Raw genomic sequence first — 24,569 nt, forward strand, 5'->3', positions numbered from 1 at the left:
TTGAGCTCTATGAAGGGGAGACAGGGTATAAATAAAATGAAATTCACAAATTCATGCATTTGTACTTGTCACTTCATGTGGCTATTTCACAGTTACTTCTTTGGACTATAACTCTCATCATATCTTATCCAGCATGGCCACTGGGAGATACAGTCCAAACAAGTTACTTTTTCCAAGCTTTACCATTTCAGTAGACAAAAGTCCACTGTCCAAAGTGTCCACTGGCATTCTTTTAGTTAGAGAACAGTTGGAAGCTTTTCTCTTTTTAAAAATTACGATGGTACCAGAAATTCAGAAAGGAGAGAGGCAAATCAAACTAATTTCTTCTTTTGGAGTAGCCAGGACATTGCAAACAAAGTCCAGATTCTCCCTCAGTTGGCACTGCTTCCACACTACCTTCTTTCTAAAAGCAACAAATAGTAGTCCAGATCATAAAGACACACCTGTCAAGAGAACAGTTAAATTTGCCTTGACTGTAGCTGCATGGCTTTTCTTAAAGAGCCCTGAAAATCCACTATGTAGAACAGAGTGGGCAAAGGGCAGCCTATGAACCATATGCAGAATTTTCTTTGGGGGAAGATAGGCTTGTTTTAGGTCAGAGGGGATTTGTTCCCCTCAAAACTAGAAGAAAAAGGAGAGTTTGAAAGTCTAAAGCAGGCCAGGAAGGTGCAGTCCGCATCCTCGCACCCCTCTAGTGACACCACTGCTAACAGCTATTAGTTCTCTAAAATATTGTGGGGGAGATAGGGCAAAATTGGAAGTGCAGGGGGTGAATAAGCCAGTAAAGCCTTCTCCATGCATAAGAAAATATTTATTAGCTATTATAAGAGCCCTAAATTGCATACCAAGTGACCATATCTCTCCATATTCCTGTTTTAAGGAATGTGCTCAGCTTGAAAGAGGAGGCTAAGAAATGGAAAGATCGAGCTTTGAAATCTAGGACACATTCCTCAAGAGGCATTGATGAGGAGCAAATACCAAAATCTCCAAGGAAGACAGCACCTCCCTTGTTCTCAGAGTTGCCAGCTTCTCCCTCCAGAGAACGAAGTCTGAAACCAGTTTTGCCAGTGAACACCCCTCCTGCTGCACCATCAGATGGCCTCAGCTTCTTTGCTGAACCAAGCCTGGGAAATCTAACAGGTTGGTAATGGCATGGTAGGCTTTATAGGCATAATACAGAAGGATGCATCTCTAAGTGGGGGAAATTGATTATTGTCAACCAACCAAATCATATGAGAGTTGGTGCCAACTTATCAACCAGGCAAAACAGTCAGCATCAGCCTAAATTAATCAATAGAACCTAGATGTTGGATGCTTCAGTTTATTCAAATCCTGTGTATCTGAAATAGATGAGACAGAATTTGCATTAAGAACCTAAAAGATAATAACCGGAAATTTTGGTTATTAAATATTTAATTATTTGTATCCAGAATTATTGACATATGGAAATATCATCAAGAGATGTAATATAGAAAGTGTTAGTATATAGGTGGAAGTTTATGTATGCAAATGGAATTGAAAACCAGTTTGATTGTCAGCACCAACATCTTGAAAGTAGGAAGTATTATTCGAATCATATTAGTCCTCCCTAGATTCAGATTCAACAAACTCTTTGAGTCTTCCAAGACAATCAATTCACTCTCTTTTCCCCAGAAAAAGTGTGTTCCAAGGAGTGGAGAAGACAGGGACTGCAAAATGTTACAAAGTCAGAATTTAATTACAATCCTTTGGTTATACTATGAGCCTTTCTAAACAAGATGTAGTTGGTACAACAGCTTTGCTTGTATGAAATACTGCTAGATGTTTGTAAAAATATATTATGTTTCAGCCATTTTTATTAAAACAGCTCCTAAATGTTCTTCCGTTTAATAGACACAAGAGCCACAGTAGCAGAATCTACAGAAAACAATCTTAAACATTGGATTGCAACAGCAAATAAAGACGATGCTTCCAAATGTAAAACACAATAGCAGCCTGGTTGGTTTGTGGATTCCAGAGATGCTCAATGGACAGGACAGCTAGAGTCTGCTCATTATTGAAGGACACTGCTTTGTCTTTGACCTCTATTGTATGTCATTTCTGTGTCTTTTTCTTCCTTCTCCCTCCCTCTCTCTTTACCTATTGCAGATCAATTTTGTACTGTATTTTTAAAATGTATAAATAATAAAGTGTATTTCTATTGTTTAAGATAAATTGATGTTTCTGTAGTGCCTTTCTAAAACTAGATCTTGGAAATGTTACTGCTTTGGCTACTGGCCATATTGGCCAGAGGACTATGGGAGTTGTAGTGCAAAAGTGTGAATTCATCAGCAAATATCAGGCTATGACATATCATTTTGATTAATCAGATATAATGTTAGTAAAGTACAGTGCAACCAGTGAGTTGCTTATAGCATTTTGGTTGGATTCTGATTTAGTACTATCTAGAGACAACTTCCCACCAATGGTATTACGTTTCTGTGTTGGTGGGATTGTATGTTCCTGTGAGGCTGTGCTGACAGTACATTGCTGGTAAGGTCTTCCATGTCAGATAGGCTTTAGCTGTCAGATGAGACAGACTAAATATGTCAAACAACTACTAGGCGCAGCAGTAGTGGGTGTTGACACTAGCCAAGGAGCTTTCAGATAACAGCAGTGACACTATAGCTAACATTTGTTAGTACTGTACGTAATAAGATGTAGTGACCCCTTTTGAATGTTTTTAACATGTAAACCTTATGATGGGACCAAATGAAATAAAACTCCCAAGTCAGATGGCAGTCAACAATCTATTGAGGTACAGCAGAGGACAACTACAAGTATCTCAGTTGCTAATGACACAATGGACAGGCAGAACAAGAAGAAAGATTCTCTGCTGCGATCCAAGAGGAAATTGATCACACATCAAAATAGGTCTGTTGTTAATCAGGCAATTAAAATACAAAAGTAGGAAGCAGCAGAATCAAGGATTGTTGGAAAAACTGGTTTAGGATCAAGAAATAAAACAGGAGAACCAATTTAATTTTACAAGGCTAACAGTTTGTTCATCCCAAATATTCTTGAGGCAATTAAAGAGGTGACTGATGACCAATATAGAAATCAAATACATAATTGGAATCAGGTAGGGTTGCCATAATTGTCCACTAAAACCAGGGACAAAATGTAGGACAAAATCTAGACCAAACTGTAGGACAACTGCAGGACAAAACTCAGTCCAAAATGTAGGACATTTAAGGTCCTCCATTTTCTTAAATGTCCTACATTTTCAGCTGAGTTTTTTCCTGCAGTTGTCCTACATTTTGGTCTAGATTTTGTCCTTGGTTTTAGTGGACAATTATGGCAACCCTAGAATCAAGAGAAGCTCCATTCCAGGTACATTCCAAGGTCAATTAAAAAGGGACTGAAAACCCCATGTTTGCAACAATAAGATCTTTTGTTTCCAGGAGGTAGCAAACTTCAGTAAAATCAACTGACTCCATATGAACAAGCGGTGAGTTATTTAGCACATGTGTGACAGCTCCTGATACTTAATTTTTAAGTATACAGGTGATAATTAAGTAATTAATTAATAATATTAATAATAATAATTTCTTTTTAAGCCTTGGTGTTTAAACAGCCTGCAATCCCCTAGTTCTGTCTTGACTGGCACACAAATTTGACTACCACTGTTGCTTTGTAATAACAATCAAAATAGCTACGATGCAAATTCCTAATCCATGAATCAGAAGTGGGCAACTGTAATGTGTCACTTTTTCCCCTCCAGGGGCTTCATGGACTGCCAGAAATGCCCCTCCTTAAAAAAAAAATCCCAAAGTGGTTGAAAGTCCACTTCTTATTTTGAAAAATGAATGTTTGTTTTTAAATGAGCAAAGGCCTCTGTAACAAATTTTTAAAATTGTTTGGTGTTCTTGGAGTGTACACTGTACAGTTATAGTATTATGATTCCACTTTAACTGCCATGGCAACATCCTATGGGATCCTGAGATTTGCAGTTTAGGGAAGAGTATTTAAAACTCTAGTACCTCATCAAACTACAAACCCCAGGATTTCATAGAATTCAGCCAAAGTTAAAATGGAATCATATTGCTTGTGTAGCGCGAAAGGGCCCCAGGGTATAGTTCAAGCAGAAATTTCAAAGTACTGTACTTCACCAAACTACCAATCCCAGGATTCCATAAGATAGAACCCTGGCAGTTAAACATTGGTTTCAAAGTGCTATAACTGAAGTGAGTTTCCAGGAGAGGCAACTCACATATCTTCAAGTTGACTCTGGTTTAGGGCAACACTACTGCAGGATTCTTTTGGCAAAATTTCTTCAGACAAGGTTTGCCATTGCCTTCCTCTAAGACTGAGAGAATGTGACTTGCCCCAAGGGCATCCATTGGTTTTCCATGGCTGAGCTGGGATCTGAATCCTGGTCTCCCTGAATCCCAGCCAACACTCAGATCACTACACCAGCTAAACATAACTTCAGGGTTCAATACAGGAAAAAAGTAGCCTAGGACATTGGAAGGGATTTTGCACTGGAAAAACAGGAATGGAGGACTGCATGTGGAAAGAGGACTGGAATCCTATACTGGTTCATAGATTCAGTTATGGGACTAGATAGAACAAATGAAAACAGCTTCCTCTCATTTGCTTCCTAAGGGAAGCATTCTGATGCAGCATTTGTCTTTATTGAAAAGTTCTAATCTAGATGCCCACTAGATGGCAGAATTTGAACTGGCACAGCTGTCAGGTGTGTGTAAATTAAAAAGTAAATTTGCCAGCTCACTCAACTACGAATCCCAGCATGCTGTCAGAGAAAATGAGAAACCGCCTCCAGGCCAAAGGTCTTCAAAACCACTGGGTGCTGAATTCTGCTGGTGAGTTTATCTTGGTGACTGTTGTTTTGCTTTGTCTTGTTTTTAAGTAATAATACTCTGTCTCAGGTTAAAACTAGGGTATGAGAATTCACTTGCAGGTTTTTGTGTCTTGAGCATGTGGTGCTCTCTCTTTTAAATTTTTGTCATATCTTTTAAGATTTTGTTGTGGAAGAGAAAGAGACAAGTAATCCAGGCAAATTTCTCAGGACTAGCTTCTGTACCCACTGTTTGTCATTAGTTATATTCCAAAAAGTAACCTTTAGACTGCTGGTACGTTCTTACGTCTTGGCTCAGTAGGTGTGTTTGAAATGAAATCTGTGTTCTTGTAGCATCTTAGAGGCTGAGAGAAACCTCCATAGATTCAGAGGCTGCATATACTGGCCATAAATGGAGGCGGAGCTGGGGCATGGCATCACATGAAGCACAAGACCCGACTCCACCCCCACACAGTGCACAGTGCTCCTCTGGCGCTGCGTCCACATGACTCAGCGCCAAAGGAGCACCTTAAAGCTGCAGCGTCACGGCTATTGTGCCCTGGAAAGGCCAGATCGGGGCCGCAGTGTGCCGTTGCCATGGTCCTGATCCGATGCAGCTGGGGGCGGCTGCAGACCACCCCTTAGGAGCAGTCTGCACCGCCTCTTAGTATACTTTGTTATCAGACATGAACCATGTTTTCAGCTGCTGTCACAAAGTGTGTGGATTAATGGTGCCATCTCACATGCCCCTGCAGCCTCCAAACTGGCTATATGCACAGGATCTTTGTCAAAGTTAAGAAAATGTTTGACAGTCTCTCCTCTTGACTTGAGTAATCATAAATATTTTTTTTATATAATACAAGCCACTCACCAGGTGCACAATGGGACGGCTTGATGGAAAAATAATCCTGGTGTCTGCTGCTGCACAAGGGATTGGACGAGCTGTGGCCCTTGTAAGTCTGGAAATCTTCACTGGGTTGTCTCTTTGCTGGATCTTAGATAGTTCAGTGGTGTTATTCAGCCAGTTCACAATAATTCACCCAAATCAGTTGTTAAATGGCTGCCTCTCCAACACCTGGGCCCTGGACAGGTGTGTTGATGTGAGCATATTGTTGCCCCATGGCACAAGTGAGGAAATGGAGAAGTGGAGGGAAAATATCAGGTGGGGTGGGAGACCGACTACTTTCCAGAGTAGAAGAGGAGTGAGGTCCTGAAGACCCAAGTGCAGGAGAACTTGAGAAACAATAGCTTAAGGGAGCAAGGCAGCAACATCCCATGGCAAGGGTGGGGCCCCCAAGCCTTGAAGTGAGGGCTTGCACCATATACAGAGCTGGTTGTTAATTATTGGGAATGACACCACTGGGTTATGCTTCCATAAGTAACAGTTATAAACATATTTCTGCTCTGAATGTGTTGTATAATAAAGACTACATACTTTGTGGAGTGTGGGAGGGAAAGAAATCCCAATAGGAAAGAACTAAAATATCAAAACAATAGCAGTTACAGATTTTAAACCAATGCAAAGTATGACACAAGTCATGTAGTGGTTTGAGCATTGGACTCAATTCTGGAGACCAGGATTCAAATCTCCTCTCAGCCATGAAACCTATTGAGTGACCTTGGGCAAGTGACACTCTCTCAGCCTCAGGGGAAGGCAATGGCAAATCTCCTCTGAACAAATCTTGCCAAGAAAACCCCATGATAGGTTCACATTTGGATCACCATGATTTGGAAATGACTTGGAGGCACACAACATACACATAAGCATGACCCCAATAAGATGTAGAGAACCATACTTGTTATGCATTCCCTGTTCATAACAAATGCATTGGTGCAAATTTGTTTTGTCCCACCTGTTGTTGTTGTTGTTGTTGTTGTTGTTGTTGTTGTTGTTGTGTGCCTTCAAGTAGTTTCTGACTTAAGGCAACCCTAAGGCAAACCTGGCACAGAGATTTTTTGGCAAAGTTTGTTCAAATTGAGGTTGTCATTGCCTTCCTCTGAGGCTTAAAAAGTGTGACTTCCCAAAATCACCCAGGTTTTGTTTCATTTGAGGAGTGTATTTTAAGAATTAAGTCCCTATCAGTTTTGTATGCATGTTTTTTTGCACAGTAACTCCATTTAGCAACACCAAAAATGTTACCTGCAGTAACAAATCATTGCCCACCCATGTTTAATACATCTAGCTATTAACCACTGATTGTTTTGATTTCAAAGGCTTTTGCAAAGGAAGGCGCCGAGGTCATTGCTACAGACATTAATGAAACCAAACTTCATGAACTAGAAGGCCATCCAGGTATTCCTTGAATTATTTAGAACTGGAGCTTTATGGTAAGGGGGATTCTCTGCCTGTGGGCCTCTTCCCCACATTTCCACTTGTTTACCAAGTCCACCCCTAACTGGGAGGGAAGGTAGCTGCTACTGCTCACTACCCTGAATATGTGGATGATGGTGTAGCAGTCAGGAAATCAGCCATTTCTTGCTCACCTTCCTTTTCCCTCTGGATGTTAGAATTCAAAGATATAGCCATATTAGTATGTAGAATTGGTATGTAGAGAGATCTTTTAACACCTTTGAAACTAACTGAAAGAAAGAAGTTGGCAGTATCAGGGTAAGGTAGTGAGCCAATGGACAAGCCAAGGGAAGGACTGCCATCCCCTGCTCATTCACTCTGGTAGGCAGCAGAGACTGGGTCCAAGAGGACTAAGGAACAGGTAGCAGTGGCTGCTGTCCATGCTGCTTTTGTCATTGTCCTTGTTTGTGTTTCTGAGAAGGCAAGCAAACATAAAAAGGCTAAAGCAGTAGCAGTGAGTCTGGGATTAATGGCTGCCCGAAAACACCAACCTTTTTTTGGAATCTGGAAAATATATCTAGGGATAGCCGTGTTGGCCATACAGCAAAGTATAATAGCATACAAAATCCACAAAACATCAATCCAGTCAGCCCTTCATATCCACAGATTCTTTATCCACAGATACAAGCATCCATGGCTTGAAATTATTCAAAAATAATATATATTCCAAAAAGCAAGCCTTGATTTTATATAAGAGACACCATTTTACTATTCTATTGTATTTTATGGGACTTGAGCATCCACCGATTTTGGTATCCATGGGCGTGGGGAGGTCCTGGAACCAAACCCTAGTGGACACCCAAGGCCTCACTGTACCTTTACTGACCTGGAACTCAAAGGGAAGCATCTTTTTGTATTACTGATTTTACTTTCTGGACTTCAAGATTCTTTGTCTCCAGAGCCCAGATTGCCAGAAGAAATAGCTTCTGCCTGCAAGGATATCCCTCCATATGATTTTAACTGAGAACAACAACAACATCTTGACAAAATGTAGACTTGTGACTCTAACGCTGTCTTTTTTTTTTACTTGTTCCTGTGTTATTTTTAACATCTTTGCCTGACTAAGAAGCCACTGGAACTTTTAAAGGCTGCATCATGCATTTTGTACATTTTGGTTTGACCAGTAAAGGTACTGGTATTTTGTGGATCCTGGATGTTATTGCTATAATCTTTTTTGGGAGCATCTCAATTTATTCACAATCCCCCTGCCCCCATTTTAAGGTTAAACCTCAATTTAAGTTTATATCCCTACACTTGTTCTCTTGAGAGTAAGCATCCTTGAACTCAGTTACATTTGCTTTCATTAGACCAATTGTCTTTTAAAATTCATCCTTAATATTGCTTCAGAGCTTGGAAAGTTACATATTTGAACCAACAAATCTGAAAATCCCCAGACAGCATAGGATTTGGGGAGTTATAATCCAAAAAGTAACTATTCCAAGTTGTGTGCAGTGGTTTGATTGTGCCTGGCACATACACACATATGTAGTCCTACACAGAGAGGAAACTTGTTAAAATGGCTATAAAAATGGGATAAACTATGTTCCATCTATACACATTTTTCACTCGTGACTTCACAAACTGATGTCCTTTATTGTTTTGAGAACATAATGATGAATATTGTAACAATTTCCTTAACAGGCATTCAGGTTCGAATGCTGGATGTCACCAACAAAGGACAAATTGAAAATCTGGCCAAGGAAGTGAAGAGAATAGATGTTCTGTGTAATATTGCAGGGTAAAATATTGCTATAGTTCAAATTATAGTCTGCTCTTAATGTGCTTTTTCAAATTAGTCTGGATTTGTTTTTATGTCTACAAAAAACTTATGTGTAGCTTCAGCAGATAGATGCAGCTACAGCTATTTCCAGAGCCATCTAAATTCTGCTATGGCTCTTTTTCCAAATCTGGTCCTACCATTAAGCAGAATGAAGCAATTGTCTCAGGTAGTAGATTTTAAATGTTATCATACATATTGCAAAAGAAGGTTAATTCATGTGTTATTGTTGAATTTTTGTTTGTGAGATTCTGCTTCATGCTCCCAAATAACATGATTGGCTTTGAGTATTATATGCCTTCACTTGGATGAGTTGGGAGTTGAGCTTAGAAAAGTTACCTTTTTGGACTCCAGCTCCTAGAATCTGGGAGCCTGGGAATTATAGTGAATTGTAGTGAAAAGGGTGACCATTTCACTATTACTGGGGGCAGAAAAAATGTCTTCAGCTAGTCCTGTCTGAGAACCAGAAGTCAATTTGATATTTAATATATGGTCACATTTAACATGACTAGGAGTTCCTCTCTTTCTAAAGCAGAGATGGGAAATTGTAGCCCTAAAGATACTCTTGAACTGCAATTCCTCATTGTGGTTCCCACAATATCTGTAGGGCCATAGGCTTCCCACCCTTATTTTTTATCAGAAATGGGTTGTATTGGCTCCCCAGGTGGACTGCACATGGTTTTTCTCTGTGGGAGCACTATAGGACATTTGGAAGCAAACGTAATTCTAAAAAATTGCACCAATTTTGGGGGGACTGCTGTGAGACCCTGGGGCTCAAAATCAGCCTTAATAAGATGCACACAACCTGGAGACTGCAAGTTCCCCACTCTGTCAAAATTGTCATCCACTTTGCCCTACTTCTGCCAAGTTTGTCTTTACAATGAGAGAAAAAACTTCCATCTTGGGCTTAGTAGCAGCTGAAGGGAGACAGTTTTTTGGGGACACCATGCCAGAGGAAAGGAGTTAAAGTAAATCTTCACTTTGCATACTGATTTTACTGTTTGGTTATACTGTTATCCTGTTTGAGATATGAAACCTGTGTGGATTTATATATGAAAGGAACTGGGTTAGTAATGCTTTCAAGGTGAGACCATGGCTTTAGTAGCTGTCATCCCTAAAGAATTTGATTCCCTCCCTCCCTTTTACCTTCTTCTGTGCCAGATTTGTCCATCATGGAACCGTTTTGGATTGTGATGAAAAGGACTGGGATTTCACAATGAATATCAATGTGCGCAGCATGTACCTGATGATCACAGCATTCCTGCCTAAGGTAAGTCAACCTTTCTTTCTTTCCAGCAGCTAGAGGTGTATCTCAGAGGCCTTGTTTAAGGAGATTCAGACAGAAACTGCACTTAATATTTATATGCCCTTTCAAGTGTTTAAAGCACTTTTCACACATGATTTAAGACAGGGATGGACAAAATGAGGTATAGTCAATGTGGGCAGCACACAAATAATTTGTTTCACCTAAAACTGCCAACCACAACTCCAGATGCCTCCAGGTGGTGGAACCGGCCATTTCAAGCCATTCTGGATGACTTCCAGGTCTAACTGAAGACCAGGAGGCCTTTCTGTCTGTGTGTCTTTCTTTCGGCAAATATCTTTTCTTTTCAGCCAGGCCTTCAGTTACTGATTCACTGCTACTGTCAGAGATTTTAAAATGAATGTGTCTTGGATTTTTCGGTCTTTTACTGCTTCTTTATTATCAGTGTAGTGTTTTAGAATCATCTTAATAGCATAATTAATTTAATACAAATGTTAATGTGAATTGTTTATTACATTTTTATTAGGACCTTTTAAATTGTATTAGAAACTGCCTTGCATCCCAACCCTGGGAGAAAGGCAGGATGTACATTAAACAAATAAATAATCTGGCCACTAACCAAAATCCACTAACATCAAACCAGAAGTGACAGGAAAATGTTGGTGCAAAGTTCCAAAGTACCAAGGGGAATGTGTGCCCCCATCGACCCATTGCAATTGTCCACCCCAATTTATAAGTATGCATTATAATCTTTTCAAAACCCACAGAGTCCTGTTGGTCTTTGGAAAAGAGCATGTTCTTAACTTCAGGAAAGATTAGTCAAAAAGGCCAGGAAGTGTGGATGTGTTGTTTTGGCGACACTGCAGATTTTTGACAGTGCAGTTGCATCAACAGCTCTTGAAAACAGGTGTAGCAGAGGGTGCAAAAATTGCCTTGGAGACCCAATGCACCCCTTTTATAAAGTACTATCATCCCCATAATACAGATGGAGAGTGTGGAGGCTGAGGGAGAGTGGCTTCTTGAGTTTGGGATTGCAAGGTCTCAGGACTTGGCTCTGAGCATCCAGTTTTTGAGGGTCATCTTCGGGCAGGAGATGATGGTGCAAGTGCACCAGTTTTGGGGGGCTCAGCTCCAGGCAAGGGGGAAAGAACTCTGTACAAATCTCCAGATCAACTAGGAGAGCAGCAGCTTGCTACCATTTTACAAGGATTAATTGATTGGTTCCTGCAACCTACAAAGACTTTCCAGAAAAATCTATTTATTTACTTAGCTGACTTCCACCTTACTTCTCAGTCCTTGTAATGCCAGGCTCACCCTTTGCTCTGAGCTGCATCCATCTTCTGGCTAAAAGCAAGAAGCTAAAATAAATGGTCCTTAAGTGTGAGAAGTTATAATCCCCTCACTTTACTTTGATCTGAGAACAGTACTTTTTGTTAAGATTTCTGTCTTAATTTCTAATTACTAAACAAGAAAATATGTGTGTGTTTGAATGACAGCTAGTGAACAACTGTGATTTGTTCTTGATGCATGTAACACTCAGTGACAACAGCAGGGCAGTCTCAAGTTTTGGCCAAGAAACCCTGGGGCCTGGAGTGATCCTACTCACAGTAGAGACAAAATTTAAACCAGGGGTTTCTGAATTTGCAGTTCCATCCATCAGCCACAAAGCTACTCCTATCTTGTGCAAGAAAAAAACAGCTCATGAAGGAAAGGGGAATTACTTTATTCATCCCTACACCATCAAGATTAAATAATATCCTTTTCTCCATCTTTTGGAGAATAACTGGGGTTGCACACATATTATTGCAAGGTATTAGTCAATTTCTCTGTTGTTTTCAACTGTTTTCATCTTCATATTAAAGTAAATGTCTGATGCTGATGCTGGTATTTAGTCTGATTAAAAGTGATTTAAATTCTTCCAGTTCTTTACTTTATTAGGTCTAGCAGCATATTTTCTGAAGCAGGTATTTTAGAGAGCTGGTTTGTCCTAGACCTAGAAGTTATCATGTCATCATTGTTAGTATAATACTACAGATATTGCATAGTAGACAGGAAAACTAAGCCCTTGATGGTTGGCATAGAGGCTTATAGGATAAGACCAAGAAAGCCATTACATTTATGACTGGTCTTGTTTTGATATCAAATATGTGCTAATCCTCCTATGATCCATATGTGTGTGAAGAGTTAAAAGTGTCTGAAAATAATATTCTCTATATTCAATACCATTTAATCTTCTATTGTGAAGCAAATGTTCCATTTCTCTTTAAAATAAGACAAAATTGAGTCTCATGGCATCACAACAGATTATGTTTGGATTTTTTTAAAGATGCTTGAGCAAAAATCTGGCAACATTATCAACATGTCTTCAGTGGCATCCAGCATTAAAGGTCAGTCACTCCAACCTGACTTTGTTCATGTGTTGTTGTTTTTTAGCTTGTGCAATACAATGTGCTCATCTTCAGATGGACCCATTTCCTTTGATGATTCTGGGGATCTATAGTCATGTACCAGTTTTGAGGGCCATTTCATATGTTATTATATAGTGAATGCCAATCTTCATCTGATTGAAAGGTGTGTTTTCCTGCTATGTGTGAACAATGAAGTGAAATTTATGCTGAATGCATCTATAGTTTGCATCATTTTCTTGGCTGGTGTATCTAGAGCAAAGAAATGCACAGACATTGTCAATGTCTGCTGTTACTAACATGAGGAGAAAAGATGTTATGAATTTTAAGATTCTTCTGTAAGAATATGGCCTTTTAGTTCAATTAAATGTTGGTAGATAGAATAAAAAGAACAAAAGCTGTCCTCTACAATCAGTTGTAATAAAGATCTACATGTGTATTATGGCAGTCTTGGTGTGTGCCATATATAATGCCCAAGTCTACTGCTATAACTGTGTTTATGACTTTCTAGTTATTTCTTTTTTGGACTACATCTAGAATCCCTCAGACAGAAAATTCTGGATTCTGGAAGTCATACTGGGGGAGGGGGGGGGACCAACTGAAAGCAAAGTTTTTATCACTTGTTTTAAGTACTAATTTCCTTGGCACACACACCACACCCAGGTTTACAACAGAATGAAGCTTTACAAGAGAGACTAGGGAAAGGCAAAAAGATGACCTTCCAACATTTGTAAGAAACAGAAACTAAGGTAGAGTTAGTTTTCTCATCTGCACAGAATGTCTTTCCCTCATCAGTTTTTTTATTATCAAAATTCAGAATTAATTACAAAATGGGAGTGCTGATATGTATGAAATACATTCTTTATAAGAGATAACTGAATAGATGTTTAGAGTATCTCATGCCATTTAGACAAGGCTGCACCTATGTCCAGATGCATCTTAATTTGTTTCTTACATTTAGCACAATTCAGTTTCCTCATTAATTTCCATCTCTTTTTCAGGGGTTCCTAACAGGTGTGTCTACAGTACCTCTAAGGCAGCAGTTATTGGTCTCACCAAATCTGTAGCCGCTGACTTCATTGGAAAAGGAATCCGATGCAACTGTGTTTGTCCTGGTAAATAACATTCTACAGTTTTTGTTTTGTTTGTCTTTCAGAGAGGAGGTAAACTTTGAAGCTCAAAGATGAACATCTTCCTACTCAACGTCTTTCATGTCAGTGCCTTAAATAAAGATTTGAGTAATTAATTCAATAAAAAGCTTAATTATTATCCTAGAAGCAAATCAAGGGAGACACAGCACTTGAAGCAGGGATTATGCATGATAAATTTTCCTTTATGTTTAATACCACTGTGGAAAGGGGAATTTTTGCATATCTACTGTGGATTATAATGTGGCAGTGAATCAAAGATGAGCCATGCAAGTAAAATTTCCTCATGTACAGAAACCACACTTTAAAAAAGCTTGGACAATCGTGCGTTAAGTTTATCTCTTCCCCCATGAATACTGTTTTTGTGACCTCTGCACAGTCACAGGCACAATTTTCTAGAAAGCTAAGACCAAACACAACATTGCAAACCAAAGTGGTAGTCCATGAAGCACTGCCAGTCTGCAAACTTCTGGCTGCTAGTTCAGGGTAAATTTTCAGGAAAGAAAGATAGGTGTAGTCAATAGGCACAAATATGTTGCCAGCCCCTCACAGATTGTGCTAAAACACTTGCTAGTCTGCACATCAGATAGTTTAAGAAGCACTGTTATAAAATACAACCTAGAGGAGGTTACTCAGACTGTGAAAATAATCCCAGTGGAATGTGGGTTGAATCTTTGTTGTTCACATGCATTTCAAATGCACTCAAATAAGGGTGTTGTTGTTTTTTTTTGGGGGGGGGGGCTGCCAAAATCCCACTTAAACAAGAATAATTGATCTCAGGTTTTTTTTCTGAGTTTTTCTAAAATATTTGCATTGTCAGCTGTGTGAATAACTAACTGATGTGAATAGACCTGGCGTAAAATGGGATAAAACTCTGCATGCTTTCAAATACACTCCATCTTAATTCGAGTGTTGACATACAGGAACAAGAGAATTTGTACAAGCAATTGTGATAAAAAATAATAGCATGAACAACAAAACCGGAATGTGTGAGATTATTTGGATAGTAGTGTTAAAAAAAGTCTGAATAATACCCTAGACTGCAAAAGGAGGTGAGACATTTCCATTCAGTCCATGGAAGTGAAGTCTTCCATTGCTGAAACCCATCTTCATTCTTCTTCAAGAGTTATTTATTGTCCATGTGGAAGCATGTAACTCCCTTGTTGAAATGGCTTCACTGGCTGCCAGTTTGTTTCCAGGCACAATTCAAATTATTGCTCATTACCGATAAAGCCTTACATGGCTAAAGTCCAATCTTATCTGAAAGACCATATCTCCCTATACAAACCTGGAAGAATTCTAAGGTCATCAGGGGAAGGCTTTCTCTCAGTCCCACCTCCATCACAGGCTCACTTGGTGACGTCACAAAATAGAGCTTTCTTAGGCTACCTCCACATTGCAGAAGTACAGTAGAGCCTCTCCTTACGTAGAGGATCCATTCCAGACCCACCCACCTCACGTAAGGCAAATTCCACATAAACACAAATCCCATTCAATAGAATGGGGCTTGTGCTCACGGCGGTGCAGCTTCCGTGTAAAGTAGAAGCCGCGTATGGAGGAATGGGTGCACCATAATCTGGTTTGACACCACTTTAACTGCTGTAGCTCAGTGCTATGGAATTCTGGGCATTGTAGTTTGTTGTGGCACCAAAGCTTGCCAGTTTCTTCAGAGGGGGTTTGCCCTTTTCATCCTCTGAGGCTGAGAGAGTGTGACTTGCTCAAGCTCACCCAGTGGGTTTATATGGCTGAGCCAGGAAAGGCATGAAATCCAGAAACAGAGTAGCCTGATATTTTCTGGAACTACTGGAGGAGCCTGCTACCATCATATATTCTCTTAACCCTACTTAACCATTCAGTACCGCAATACCAATGTATAATATAAGAACATAGGCCATAATGTTACTTACAACACATTCTAATCCCTTCTTGTGGTGACGCTGCTTGATGACCTTACTGCTAGTGCACGATACTGAAATAACAGATGTATTTATTTTTCAGAGCAGGCTTTCATGAGAGGGTAGATTTGCATTTGTCGGGAACAAAGGAGAACTTGATATACTCACATTTGTCTTATTTTCTCAGGCACCGTTGACACTCCTTCACTACGGGAGAGAATCCAGGCCAGCCCTGATCCAGAACAGGTGGTCAAACTATTACACATAAGCATATATTGAAGGAACACCAATAGCATCTTAAGAGCTGCTTGGCAATATTGCTTTTTCTACATTAAAAAAATATAAATGGAATGAGGGGAAATAACGGTATGATGCACAACATCATTTCTTTTGCTGAATCTACTCCACTGTAGAAATCCCTTCCCCTTAACACTCACACCTCTCTCACAACTTGTCAAGGCAGTTTTTCTGGTTGCTGCTTTTTAAATGTAATGCAGCCTTACTGAGGATTATGCATTTATATCTTTCTATATTATGTATGCATAAATATATACATAATATAGAGATAAATTTATACTTTTTAAATTTGATTTTTACTCCATCCTGCTTCATAAAAACTGATTGGCTACTCCTGAGAAATCTCTGTCCCTGATCCTTGTTTAAAACACAGGTTAGCCTAGTTATATGAGAACTTGAGACAAATTGTCCTACAAATGTGCCTCTCCCCGAGTACAAATGACAATCGAAAGAATGTTATTGGATGTGCTGCTTATTTTACTGATCTTTATTTTTATGCTAGATCCTTTATATATTAGTATGTTGCTCACTTTTGGATCCCACCTAAATATCAGAGTTTTAATGCAAGTTATATTTTAATATTATAGTTTATATTGTTGTACATTGTGAGAGACCTTTTCCCAAAAAGATAGGAGAGAAATAAATAATAATAAATAATAAAACTTTTATTTATATCCCACTTTTCTGTTACAAGACAATCAAAGCGGCTCACAACATGTTAAAATCCACATTTACAAATTTATGTCCCAAATTCCCCCCCCCTTAAAACAGGATTAAACAAATTACAATTAAAACATCTATTAAAAACACAATAAAAATACAGCGAGGACAGAGTGGTGGGCTGATACATGATGTGGGGGGCAGTCATTCTGTGGCTGGGCACTTTATTCAGGAAAGGCCTGCCGGAAGAGATCCGTCTTGACAGCTTTTTTTAAAGCTATCTAAGCTGGCAATTTGACAGATCTCGTCTGGCAGGCCGTTCCATAGTTCAGAGCATTGGGCAGAAATCACATCACATCAACACCCGCCGTGGGCCTTCGCTATGCTTTGTTTTAATTAAACAGTCAGATTCCCCTGGTCTGCGCCAGTTCTAAGTCAACTGCTAGGCACCGGCTGAAAGAGCTGAAAATAAATACAGAGAACCTTTGCTGGAGAGAGGGGCATCATTTCCAATTTCTCCTCAGACAGCAAATTAGTTTGGACTGACTCTGACCATGATTGGTATTTTTAAAATGGTTCTTTAAAATAATTATCCTCCCACTCGTGTAAATTTAATTTTTAAATCTTTCACTTTTTCCTTCCAATGGGCTCTCCTGTCCCGCTTTTGTCTGAATGGTATCCTGGGGGTGACACTGATATAAAATTTTCACACTTGTTCACCCCCAGAAGGGAGCAAGGGCAACCCTTCTCCGAACAAATCTTGCCAAGAAAACCCCTTGATAGCTTCACCTTAGGTTTGCCATAAGTTACAAATGAATTGAAGACACATGGCAACAACAAACTGCAAATCCCAGGATTCCATAGATGCCATCATGGCAGTAGCATGAAAGTGCCCTTAGTGGTGTGATTAGTATGGCTTCATTTTGTGGAAGATGTGTGTGTGCATATGCACACACCTTCAAGTCACTTGATGACCTATGGCAACTCCATGAATTTTATAGGGTTTTCTTAGGCAAAGAATACTCAACTGTGGTTTTGTATTACCTTTCTCTGAAGTATTGCCTACAGCACCTGGTATTCATTAGTAGCCTCCCATCCAAGTACTAAGCAGGACTGGCCTCACTTAGGTTCCAAGATCAGATGGGATCTGGTGCCTTTAGGGCATTTAAGTGGGTTGTGGGAGGTCTACAGTGATGGAAAAAAAGAAGCATTTCATTTAGGCTTACTGTTACAGAGAATAATTTTCTTTTCCAGGCACTGAAAGACTTTCTGGCCAGGCAAAAGACAGGTAGAATGGCTACAGCTGAAGAAATAGCCCACCTTTTTGTATATCTAGCATCTGATGAGGTAAGTAATCCTTGGGCCATCCACACCACAGTTGGTTCTATGTTGTTTAAAACTATGCTGTTTTAACAGAGCTGGGCTAAGTAACTTTTCTGGACAATACCTGCAAGAATCCCTCAGCCAGCATGAACTGACTTGGGAATTCAGGCAGTTGTCATCCTGAAAATTAACTTTTCCCAGGCTCTGCACTATAACAACTAATCCCAGTCATTTGCTGCAGTTTTGTAGAGGTCTGAACCCAACTGCTAGGTCCAACTTAAGGAGACCTATTGAATCAATGGAAACTGAGGGCCTTATCGCATGAGAAAAAAAAAGCTGAAACTCAAGTAGTGGCTTTCTCTGTTGCCTCTCCACATACCATCGTAGCACTTCCATTCTCTTCCCATGGGAGACAGTCGTAAAAGCGTGCTTTTTGTTGAAGTGTTTTTTCCAACACAAGAAAAGATATGCTTTTATGGCCATCTCCCTCAGGAAGAGGACAGAAGTGCTATGATGTCATGCACAGAGGCACGGAGAAAGCGGCTACTCTCCCATTCTGTTTCAGCTTTCTTTCCCCATGTGATAAGGCTTTTAGTAAGTTAAGACTTATGTAAGTTTCACTTACTCAAAGGTTTGTTACTGTAGTTGGGATCAGTGGTTGGATTTAGATGACAGAACATTCTACTTAGATTACCGTACTATATTCTTATAGCACTACTATTCCACTTTAACTGATCTGGCTGCCTCCTGTTGCATCCAGGGATTTGCAGTTTAGAATTCTCAGCCAGAGAGTTCTTAGGCCTCATCGAACTACAAACCTCAGAATGCAACAAGAGTCAGCCAGAGCAGTTAAAGTGGAATAGCAGAACTATAAGAGTATAGTGTGGTAATGTGGTGAATTTGAAGCAAGCAATATGTGTAGAGTGGGGTCTTTCATCACAAACTGGAGTAGCATAACTATTTCAGTCCCCGTTGCATAACTTTCTCAAACTCTGCTCCCTGCTCCTTTTCCTTCTATGATTAGAAATTGTGTGGAAGATTTATTAAGCACTACATAGTAGGCACAGAAGCCTAGCAGGTGGTCTTAACATGATCCAGATCAGTGGCTTCACATATGGTATATCCTACTGGGAAGGAAAGCCTTTATAGCAGGAATGAGGAACCTTTGACAGTCCAGATATTTTGGAACACAATTCCCATCATCCCTTACCATTGGTCATGTTGGCTGAGACTTCTGGGATTTGAAGTCCAAAGCATTTGGAGGGCCAAAGGTTCCTATGCCTGTTTTGTAAGAAGTGGGCATGGCCATATGGGAAAAGCAATCTGTAAAACTTGAAAATGACTGCAAAATTGCTCTCCTTTCAAAAGCTGAAGAGTATACGATAGGCATAAGGGTGATTCCTGGCTTCAGATTAATAGGAAAATCAAGTTAGCCAATGGGGAAGTTGTGTACATCATTCAACCTCTACTTCCCCTTGCAAACCTGCATCATAAATTAAGCAGCATGTGGTAAATGTGTCATTGTAGCTCATGGGAAACATAATATCATAGAGCATGCATACATTAATACAATGGAAAATAATTTAATATGTGTTTCAAATAAAGAGGAAGCTTTTGCTCACAGGCCACCGTCAATCTGAAGAGCAAAAGTGCTTATATACATAATCAAATTTGCTCTCTGTTATAGACTACACTTTATTTAAATGTTCTATCTATGCAACTTGATGAAAAGCCCTGTGTAATTCAGAAGTTTACATATTCTCACACTGTAATTTTCTAAACTAAAACTGATGTGGGCTTTTCATGCATGGGGGAAAAACATACATGTATGTACAGTTCCTGCATCATAGCCTTCACTTGTTTCCTTGCATCTTTATTTTGGAATGTTGTGTTCTGCCTTATCTTATGAACAAATTCAAGGTAGCTAGCAACATTTCATTAAAATAAAACACAATTCAGCAAAATTATAAGAGAAGCAGGAAGGAAATCCAGTACATTTAAGCACCAAAACCAAAATCCTGCAGGAATAAAATGCAAACAATAAAAATCCAATAGAAGACAGCCAAGGCAGAAACATTGGCCTATTCAGCAATATATTTTTTAAAAAACTTTTTTCAGTTTACTCTCCAAGATTTTATGAAATAGCTAGCTTTTAGTCTGTTACCCAAAGTGGTGTGATTTGGTTTGAGGCAGCTTCCTAAATCCCTGTTGCAGCTCTGAAAAGTTAGTTTCTTGGATTACAACATCTAGAATTTCTCAGCCAGCATGGCCAGTGGTCCAAAAAAGGTGTACCGGTAATCCAAAAATGCAACTTTTCTAAACTCTTAGTTTCTGTGAGTTCCTGCACATACTGGAGAAGTTGATGTCTTAGGTATTTGGGTCCCCGGATGTTTTTACTACAGCAACTAATCCTTTTTAAATGCTTATCACGGACGTTCTAATCACATGGAATCTCAATAACTTCAGATAACTGTCATATTGTTTGGTATTCATACTTTTTTTTTTACTATGAATTTTGCACGTATGGCTTGAATGTAATTTTCTCTCATTTTGGCCTTATTTTCTTCATACCTTTTTTTCAGTCGGTGTACATGACGGGCAACCAATGCATTATTGATGGTGGTTGGAGCATGTAATTGCCATTTGCAAATGAAAAAAAAATTCTCTGGATACCAGAAGACAGAAAGGAGAAGCTGTTTGGAAGAGGATAATCAGTGCCATGCCACTCTTAATGACTAAAATGAGAGATCCCAGGGAGTTTATCAACTATCTGATAAGTACTAATCCATCTTTTCCTGAAAGCCTTTCTGACTTAGAAGATTTACTGCACATTTGCTGCTTCCAATCTCCATGTTTTCATTCAAGCTTGTTAATTCTGTTTTCATGAATGCTGTATTTTTCTCTTTCTCATTAATTACCAGCCCCAAAAACTTAAGAAAAATATCCTCAACAACTTTACTCGTCTAAACAAATCAATTAATATATCAATTTCTACTGTTTTTGTCAACTAGGAACACTATATTTTCTAAGCATTCAAATCAAAATGTCTTGTTCTTATAAAATCAAAAGTGAGGGTGGAATAAAACTCTTTTCCATGTCTAGTCATTTTGCTGTATATCATTCTTATCACTGTAAATGGTATCTTTAATGGTAATAAATCATCTCTGACTATATTCCATTTAAGAACATTTCAATCAGGACTAGGCAACTGTTGGGAGTAGGAAGCCACATTGCTCCTGCAACCTTGGAAGGCACCCCCAAAACCTCAAATACATTTTCCCCCTCTGAACACCCCCCATTCTCCCAGGGACCCCAATTTTTGCACCCCATGGAAAATCTGAAGCCCAGGGATTTTTTGTAACAGAAGCTGACACAAAAGTCACTTTCTGGTTTTAAAAATTGCTTCTCCTGGGCCTCCAATGGCCTAAGAGTCCCCAAAAAGTGGTCAACAAGCCCACATGAGGCACATTCTTTATCTCAGGGCCCCTTAGAAACAGCACCATGGGCCCAGTTTCCCATTCTGATATAAATCAAGCCTAGGAAACGCAGCTTCAGGTGCCAGTTACTTTCTCTGATGTGCAGTGGATCAACATCTGCTGAAAATGTGCCTTTTTTTTAAAACCAGCAAGTGCATTGTTTCAAATAAGGAAACACATTTTTCCTTGCCATCCACCATCCTCTACCAGAAAGTGATGGTTCTTTGAGGCTTCCAGAAGTCTGCATCTCATTGTTTTTAACCAAAACGTTTTCCCCCAGTAGAAGAAATACTTCTCCCCTTGCCAGTTCAGGGTTGTCTGGCCAGTGCAAAAATGAAGGAGGCATGCAACCCACATTTTGCCTTCTGGCCGACATATTGCCTACTGGTATTGGTGTTTGCCCACCCTCTGTTTTAAGTTCACAATTTTGTTTCAAAGCAGTATACTCCTCTGCTGTAAAATTCCACTACAGTAACAGTACATTTAGAGTTGAAATTTTTAGAAGCAATGCAGAGTAGTACGCTCCATACAAGCACATACATGATGATGGCCTGTCATTTCATGAAACACACTCAAGGGTTCTGTTCCTTTTTATTCACTGAAAGAAATATGTTTACTCTTTTCTGTCCAGAGTAGCAGTACCTGTTTTTAATGAACAATTTTTCTGATGGGGATAAACATAAGCTATGATACATCTAAGTGAAAAGGTACTTGTGGCAATGGCCATATCAGACAAAAGACTTACTTAGTCTTTAGGAGTATGTGATGATACCAATAAAATATCATTCATTCATGCTCAGTTTTGGATGTTCGTGAGTATTAAAGTACTGTTGTAAATTGCTCTCAGTTACAGGTTATTCAAACTCTCATGTACCAGATGAAACCAGAAATGTTGGGGTGATGCACATGGGAAGCACATGCTAGACAAAAATGGAAAAATGGAACTCACTGACAAAGATTAAATCCAGAATCCTTTTGGTGATTTATGCCAGTGCAATGCAGCATGGCATAGTGATTTGAATGTTGGACTATGACTCTGGAGACCAGGGTTCAATTCCCAGCTCAGCCATAAAACCCACTGTCCAGTCCATCTGCCTTGGTCCAGGCTTCAGAGGGAGAGAATAACTACTGGACCTGATCCCCTTCCCCACCACCATTCCCTTCTCCTTTTGTGTTGTGTCTTTTTAGATTGTAAGCCTGAGGGCAGGAAACCATCTAATTAAAATAATAATTGCAAGCTGCTCTGAGAGCCTTTAGGGCTGAAGGGTGGGGTATAAATACCTTAAATAAAGAATACCAATACACACACACAAAGCTACTGTAGGCCAACATCAAGCACTTTTTGGAGCTGTATTCAAACACATAGGCCTGTTACAGACTGCCAAAATAAAGCTGCTTCGGGTCTCTTTGGAGGTATGCTATTTAAATGATGCATGGGTCCTAAGAGTCCGGAGGTCGCACCAAAGCCACACTCCATTCCTAAGCACCAAAGTGCAGCTTTTGGTGCAGCTTCTGGATTCTTAGGACGCATGCATCATTTAAATAGCATACCTCCAAAGAGACCCGAAGCAGCTTTATTTTGGCAGTCTGTAACAGGCCATAGTTGTGTTAATCTTGAAAATCAGTATGCAAAGGGATCTTGTAGCACCTTTTGAGACTAACTTAAAGAAAGAAGCTGGTAGCATGAGCTTTCACAGACTTGAGTCAGCTTCCTCCAATGCACTTTTCTGGAGCAGTGTGCAGCAGTGGTGACCAGACTAAGAAAAAAGTCATCTCTGTTGCCAGACAAAGCTGAACTGTCAGCTCCCAAACAACTCAGGATCAGGTGGGGCAACTTCTCTCTTGTACAGAGATGACTTCCTATTCTCTATCAACATCACCATGATGCCTGCGGCCATTTTACCCCTGCTGCTGAATTTTTGCAATAACCTACACTGGCCTAATCCCACCTGCCAAGAGGATTGCAACCTCTGAGTAAACGATACACATTTTTATCACACATATTCAAAGAAGCAAAGAGTGATAGAATACTATACCAATGCCCTAGCATTCTAATGGCCCTGAAAGCAGGAAAAGGAAAAGGTAGGATGATAATAGATGCTTCTAGCCAGATGGCTCCTAGTACCACCAATCAAAAATGGCATTTCCATCTTTTCAGTCTGAGGCTGCATCCACACTGGAGAAATAACCCAGTTTGGCAATGCTTTAACTGCCCTGGCTCAAGGCTATGGAACTGTGGGAGTGTCTTTGGGTCTCTGGGCCCCGCAACAAACTGCAACTCCCACAATTCCATAGCCTTGAGCCAGGGCAGTTAAAGCATTGCCAAACTGGGTTATTTCTTCATTGTGGATGCAGCCTTAACAGATTTTTGTGTGAAAGAATAAAGATAGGGAACGTCGTGGAAAAACATGGCAGGTTACAAGAAGAGGACAAAGAGCGTATCGCACAGGAAAGCAAAGTGGAAATGGAGAGTAGCGGTTTTTTCCATGCCTTATCACACAACCCTGTAGTGGTTCAGTTCTCTTCCCACGGGAGATGGTTGTAAAAGGATGTCTTTTGTCAAAGGGATTTTTCCAGCTGGAAAAAAGAGTTGCTTTTAAAATGGTCTCCTGCAGGAAGAGAACTGAAGTGCTACTCTCCAGCTCCATTTCCACTTTGTTTTCTCATGTGAAAGCCTCAACATCAAATTCAGTGGACTGTTTGAAAGCAAACTGCCCGTTTCTGTGGATTGCCTAGAACTTAGCACCCAAGGCTTTTGGGTTACCATAGTATAATGGAGTATACTGTAGAATGGAGCCAGGTATGGCATAGTGGTTTGAGCCCTGGGCTTCAACTCTCGGGTTTGATTCCCCGCTTGGGTACAAAACCCACTGGATGGCTTTGGGCAAGTCACACACTCTCAGCCTCACAGGATGGAGAGGATTGCCATAAGTCGGAAACAAAGTCACTATGATGCCAACAACAACAAAGTGTTTTTTTTAGCGTTTATGGTGCAATGCCCTCTGTTGTTTGTTTTCTTGAATATCCTCCATTTTGTGGTGCCCAGTCCCTTCCTTGACAGCGATGGCACCTGGTCCCCCTGCTTTAAGTCACCTCTTGTGTTGACTTAGGGCAGCGCCGTCCCATGATATTGATGTGGTTTGCCCTGTCCTCGT

At 39.9% G+C, this 24,569-nt stretch overlaps 2 protein-coding genes across 6 annotated transcripts in view; both read left to right on the forward strand.

Moving 5' to 3' along the window:
• CENPE (centromere protein E) overlaps positions 1–2,163 on the forward strand; it is a 50,213-nt gene extending 48,050 nt beyond the window's left edge. For all 4 annotated transcript variants that reach the window (XM_089526041.1, XM_089526042.1, XM_089526043.1 and 1 more), the window contains 2 exons: positions 881–1,140; positions 1,873–2,163. In XM_089526041.1, coding sequence (XP_089382167.1) covers positions 881–1,140; positions 1,873–1,970 — 358 coding nt within the window. In that variant the 3' untranslated portion in view covers positions 1,971–2,163. The remainder of the gene's footprint in view (positions 1–880; positions 1,141–1,872) is intronic.
• Positions 2,164–4,790: 2,627 nt separating this feature from the next.
• Positions 4,791–21,011, forward strand: BDH2 (3-hydroxybutyrate dehydrogenase 2). 2 transcript variants are annotated; one of them, XM_089527079.1, is made up of 10 exons: positions 4,791–4,844; positions 5,673–5,772; positions 7,034–7,112; positions 8,811–8,907; positions 10,108–10,216; positions 12,537–12,597; positions 13,617–13,730; positions 15,846–15,904; positions 17,870–17,962; positions 20,521–21,011. In XM_089527079.1, the coding sequence occupies exons 2-10, from the start codon at positions 5,701–5,703 to the stop codon at positions 20,572–20,574; spliced, it is 738 nt and encodes a 245-aa protein (XP_089383205.1). In that variant the 5' UTR covers positions 4,791–4,844; positions 5,673–5,700; the 3' UTR covers positions 20,575–21,011. The 2 variants fall into 2 exon arrangements, with proteins under 2 accessions (XP_089383205.1, XP_089383206.1); XM_089527080.1 differs by having other exon boundaries at positions 4,829–4,844; positions 5,683–5,772.
• Positions 21,012–24,569: the final 3,558 nt, after the last annotated feature.

This window comes from Sceloporus occidentalis, unplaced genomic scaffold (assembly GCF_023333645.1).
Source record: "Sceloporus occidentalis isolate IW3139 unplaced genomic scaffold, rSceOcc1.0.p SCAF_5, whole genome shotgun sequence".
Taxonomy (NCBI): Eukaryota; Metazoa; Chordata; class Lepidosauria; order Squamata; family Phrynosomatidae; genus Sceloporus; species Sceloporus occidentalis.